The 5,949-nt window shown below is 40.1% G+C and overlaps 1 protein-coding gene across 1 annotated transcript; it reads right to left on the bottom strand.

The window, feature by feature from the left end:
- Positions 1–632: 632 nt before the first annotated feature.
- On the bottom strand, positions 633–1,293 carry LOC128651739 (ADP-ribosylation factor-like protein 5C). Its single transcript, XM_053704723.1, is given in 1 exon segment — positions 633–1,293. A coding segment is annotated over 1 exon segment (540 nt). The 5' UTR covers positions 1,219–1,293; the 3' UTR covers positions 633–678.
- Between the last annotated feature and the right edge of the window lie 4,656 nt (positions 1,294–5,949).

Raw genomic sequence — 5,949 nt, 5'->3', positions numbered from 1 at the left:
CACAGGCGAGTTTCCATTTGACACAATACATTTTAAAACAAATATATCACTGCCCTCGGCTCTATCAAAACAGGTATAAATGTGGCCGACATAATTTAGATCTGCCATAATTCTTCTCTCCTCCTTGGCATGTGCACGTGTTTCATATAGTGACCAAGTGTTTCAGAAACATATGCTTGGTGAGAAGAAAAGGATTTTAGGATGAGTTAGTTAATGATCTTCACTAGTAAAGTGTTTGGTTCCCATAAAATACTAAGGTGATCGAAGACGTGAAGTGGACAGGACCCAGAAAATTCGGAAAGAGAAAGTATCACAGGTCCGGATATTAAAAGGATAGAAGAGAACAGCAGAGTTTGAGCGTACAATCTTATGTACAGATGCCACTCATTACCAATACATTTCATTCTGTCAGGCTGGAGAGGTAACTAAAAAAAAATATAAAATGCAGAATCAGCTGTTCTTGAAAAATGTTTACGAATCCTCAATTCCTGCAAGTTGACAGGTATTCTTTTCACTAGTTAATATGGCAACCACAATAGATAGTCTAGTGGCTGTAAAAAAATGACATAAAGAAATAAGCCAACCGTATAAAAAAGTCCAATTTACAAAAGATAAAATTGTCATTAAAATGAAATGTCCATTACATGTAAAATAAGTTCTGAATATCCACTTTAACAGTCAAATTGCAGTGACGCGAGACTTCAGCCAGTCAAGTCCAGCTGGTAATCCCTCACTAGTCAAGGCACAGCATCCCTGGATGAGCCAGGCTCTGTCTCGTATGGCACCAAGTGCTAATGAAGAGGATATTTCTGAGGCAGACATTGAATCCTTCACATCTTGTTTGTTGGCAAAGATCAACACTGCAGCATCTCTGAGATCCTCATGAGACAGCATCTTGTACAACTCTTCTTTGGTCTCTGGCAATCGCTCCCTGTCTGTGCTGTCAATCACCAAGATGACAAACTCTGTCTTAGAGTAGTAAGAGTTCCACGTAGCTCTGAGGGTCTCCTATCCCCCGATATCCCACATCAGGAAGTGTGTATTTCTCAGCACAATCTGCTCCACATTACTGCCAATGATGGGGGCTGTGTGCACCACTTCATTCATTAAGAATTGATAAAGAATGGTGGTCTTCCCAGCATTGTCTAGTCCCACTATGATCACTTTATGCTCCTGATTACCGAAAATACTCATTAGCTTCGTGAACAGCTGTCCCATTATGGATTAAGCAGAGAGTAACACCAGGGAGAGGTGGAGGTGTCACTACAGAAGCCCAAGGATGCGGCGATTTTATTATATCGTAGTAATTCCACTTTAATGATTTGATCGTATCTCTATTATTTAGCAACATCTGGCTATGTGAGGCTCACCTATGATCTGCTGTAAAGTTATCTCTGGCTCAACAATAATAAAACTGGTACCTACAGTATTTGTGTATGAGAAAAAGATAGTGGTTTAATAGTAACAATTACTATCCGTATGTCTCCATCTCAGTTTATCCTAACTGGGATAAACCAAACAACTAACTGAAACTTTCTTTACTTCAAATAAATTTAGCAATGTTGCCCTGATCCCCATACCTATTGCAGATTTAAAGGTTTACCTGATCATCCACCACTACTATTCTAACCATAATCCCCTTTTACAAACCGCTCATTATCTCTAAGCTAACCACACCCCAAGTGACCACTCCCACCACAAACAACCATCATGTGACTTGCCCATCCTTAGCTCCCCAACTAAATAAATTCCCCCAAACACTGTGCCTTATATGCCAGCCCTTTTGGTACCCCCTTCCTCATGCAAATACCTAATGCAACAAATTGCGCAAAAATCCATACTTAAAACTAAAAAAAAAAATATAATGCTTATTTTCCTATTCCTGAAGTCCTTTAAATATTCAGCATCTTCAGCATCATCTTGCTAGTAGCAACATATCATTCTTCAAGCATTTTCCCATTATAATTTTCTAAGGGGTTCTCACCTCTGTTTATAGAAAATTTAGCAATCATGACTTCTCAAGTAGGTTATTGAAAAAGAATTTTGGATGGGTGGAGTGACTAGCAAAGCTGATTGGTTAATCATTGAACCTAATGCTTTTAAACCCCATCCCTGAAAGCCATGATCATAAGCGTTCTCACCACACTAGTCCTAACCATCATGAGCCTCACCATTATTGGCTATATACTTCAAAGACTCAAATACATTATTAGAATTACCTCAACATCTTGACATCATATTAACTTTTACCTTATCATTCTTCACCAATATAAAACCCTAGTTCCTGAACCCTCTATTGAATTAAAACCTATCAACTCTTTCACTGCTATTAACCCCTATATCTTGCCACTCCCACACATGACCCCTTACTGTGATTTTTTTTTATACTATATTAACCATCTGTTATGACACCCAAGCATTACTAATGGACCACCAAATGCAACCAAAGACTTCCCTTTGTCATGTCTGTGTCTTAACCAGGACCTCTCTCTAACTACTACCTAAGGAAAACTTCAAGAAAAACTTTAATTCTATTAAAATAAAAACACATAGCACCCAAGCTAAATATTATTTTCCCTACTTTAATCATGATTCCAGTGATTTTTGTCTTCAAACCCTTCCAGCTACAAGCTCAAAGACTCCTCTTCCACACTGGACCGGGCCAGTTTCCCTTTTTGGTTACATATTTTTTATTTAAATCTTGATTTAATCTTAATTAAAAAAAAAAATTATTTACAGAATATTGTTGAATAAAATATGAAATATCAATTCCAAATTATTATTATTTATTTATAAAGCGCCAACAGATTCTGCAGCGCTGTCCATGGATACAAAAATAAAAGTACAGTACAATACAATATAAAAGACACTAAACAAATAGAGGGGGACTTGAGGGACCTGTTCCTGTGGGAACATACAATCTTTCAAATAAAGTCCAATAAAGTAAATGATTTAGGATTTTGTGTACTTTAGACTTTGTTTCCTATTTTACTTTAAAAACAAAATTTATGCTTACCTGATAAATTTCTTTCCGGCATGGAGAGTCCACAATGTCATTTCAATTACTAGTGGGATATTTAACTCCTGGCCAGTAGGAGGAGGCAAAGAGCCCCCTAGCAAAGCTGTTAAATCCATAATCCCCAGTCATTCAGCCAAAGGAAAATGGAAAAAGAAGAAACACAAGGGTATAGAGATGCCTGAGGTTTACTCAAAAAAACTGCCAAATTTTTTTAAAAAATTGAGCCCGGAAAGAAAGAAAATTATCAGGTAAGCATACATTTTGATTTCTTTCCTATGGCATGGAGAATCCACAACATCATTCCAATTACTAGTGGGAATCAAAACCCAAGCTAGAGGACACAGATTAAAAAGGGAGGGAGAACAAGGCAGGAGGGCCTAAACAGAAGGCACCACCGCTTGAAGAACCTTTCTCCCAAAAGAGGCCTCAGCCGAGGCAAAAGTATCAGATTTGTAAAAAGTATGCAAAGAGGACCATGTTGCCGCCTTGCAAATCTGTTCCACAGAAGCTTAATTTTTGAAAGCCCAGGATGAGGAGACAGCCCTAGTGGAATGAGAAGTAATTCTCTCAGGTGGCTGCTGTCCAGTTGTCTCATAAGCAAAACAAATAATTCTTCCTAACCAGAGGGAAAGAGTAGTAGAAGTGGACTTCTGACCCTTACGCTTTCCAGACAAAACCACAAACAGGGCAGAAGATTGCCAAAAATCTTTAGTAGCTTGTAGGTAAAATTTTAGAGCATGCACAGCATCCAAGTTATGCAAAAGATATTCCTTATGAGAAGAAGGATTAGGACAAAAAGAAGGAACAAAAAATTCCTGATTAACGTTTCAATCCGACACCACCTTAGGGAGAAAACCCAATTTAGTACGAAGGACCACCTTATCTGCATGACAAATAAGGTACGGGGAATCACACTGCAGAGCTGAAAACTCAGAAACCTCTGTGAACGAAAGAAATTGCAAGATGAAAAAAAACCTTCCAAGTTAACAATTTTATATCAACAACATGCATTGGCTCAAACAGAGCCTGTTGCAAAACTTTAAGAACAAGATTAAGGCGTCGAAGAGCAACAGGTTTAAACACAGGCCTGATTCTGACCAGGGCTTGAACAAAAGCTTGAACATCTGGCAAATGTGCCAGATGTTTGTGCAAAAGAACAGACAGTACTCTGAAGGGTCAAATTTCTGCACTGACTGACAAACCTTTCTCCAGTCCATCCTAAAGAAAATATAAAATACAGGGAATCCTCACCCGGCTCCAGGAGAAACCCTTAGTTGCACCAATAAATATATTTACACCATACCTTATGGTAGATCTTGTCAGTAACAGATTTGCAAGCCTGAAGCATAGTATCAATGATCGCTTCAGAAAACCCACGTCTAGACAGAACTAGGCTTTCAATCTCCAAGCAGTCAGCTTTAGAGAATATAGGTTTGGATGGAGGAATGGACCTGAATTAAAAGGTCCTTCCTCAGAGGTAACCTCCAAAGAGGAAGATATGACATCCTTACTAGATACGCAAACCAGATCCTGCAAGGCCATGCAGGAGCTAATAGAATTACCGATGCTCTCTCCTGTTTAATACGAGCAATCACTCGTGGAAGGAGAGCAAATGAAGGAAACAGGTATGCCAGAGAGAAGATCCAAGGAACCACTAGAGCATATATCAGAGCAGCCTGAGGATCTCTTGACCTTGAACCGTTATTTGAACCATTGGCATTTTGATGAGACGCCATCAGATCCAACTCTGGAACCCCCCACCTGAGAGTTATCAATTGAAAACCTCTGGGTGGAGAGCCCACTCCCTGGAATGAAAAGTCTGCCTGCTCAGAAAAGCCACCTCCCAGTTGTCCACCCCTGGGATGCGGAAGGCAGAGAGGAGACAATGGTGAGACTCCGCCCACATGTAGAATGCAAGTTACCTCCTTCATTGCTAAGGAACTCAGAGTTCCTCCCTGGTGATTGATGTAAGCCACCAAGGAGATATTGTCCAAATGAAATTTAATAAACTGGACTAAAGCTAATTGAGGCCAGGCTGATGAGGCATTATAAATTGCTCTCAACTCCAAGATGTTTATGGTAATAAAAGACTCCTCTTGAGTCCAAAGACCCTGAGCCTTTAAAGAACCCCAAACTGCTCCCCAACCTGAAAGGCTGGCGTCCGTGGTTACAATCACCCAGCATGGTCTTAGGAATAATGTACCCCTGAGACATATGGTCCTGTGAAAACCACCAAGATAGAGAGACTCTAGTTAGGGGAACCATAGCTATCCTCTGCGATAGGTCAGAGTGGTCTCCGTTCCATTGTCTGAGCATGCATAACTGTAGGGGTCTCAGATGGAACCAAGCAAACGGAATGATGTCCATGGAAGCGACCATCAGACCAATTGCTTCCATACACTAAGCCACAGATGGACAGGTTGGGGACTAAAGTGACAGGCAAGAAGTCAGACGTTTAAGCCTCTGACAGAGCTATCATTTGCTTTGAAGACCTACAAGTCCAGAGGTCGGTCTTGGGAAGGGGGTACAGTTATGCCTCCATGGGGCCTTGAAGTCTGGTCTCTCATGTTGTATCCCAGTGACTTTCCATTGAGCCACCAGAGGGCTTTGGATTTTCTGACCTTTGTAAGCAAAATCTTCATAGACAGAGAATCTATAATCGTTCCTAAGAAACACACCCAGGGAAATCTTCTCCAGATTCACTTTCTACCTGTGGGAATGTAGAATAGACAATAACATCTTACAAAAAGAAAAGAAGGCACCTGAACCAAGATATAGTCCAGGACAGATGCAACCATAATTCCTTAACATCTGGCTAGTGCCAGAAGAGCTCCATCGAACCCCATAAGATTTGAGGAGTAGAGGCTAAGTCCAAAATTTAGTAATCTACGGTAGGAAAGGGAAAAAAAATTAAAGAATCCCTAAAGCAT

This window comes from Bombina bombina, chromosome 3 (assembly GCF_027579735.1).
Source record: "Bombina bombina isolate aBomBom1 chromosome 3, aBomBom1.pri, whole genome shotgun sequence".
NCBI classification, from domain to species: domain Eukaryota; kingdom Metazoa; phylum Chordata; class Amphibia; order Anura; family Bombinatoridae; genus Bombina; species Bombina bombina.
The sequence above is the reverse complement of the archived record's forward strand: the minus strand, read 5'-3'. Positions and strand labels throughout refer to the sequence as shown.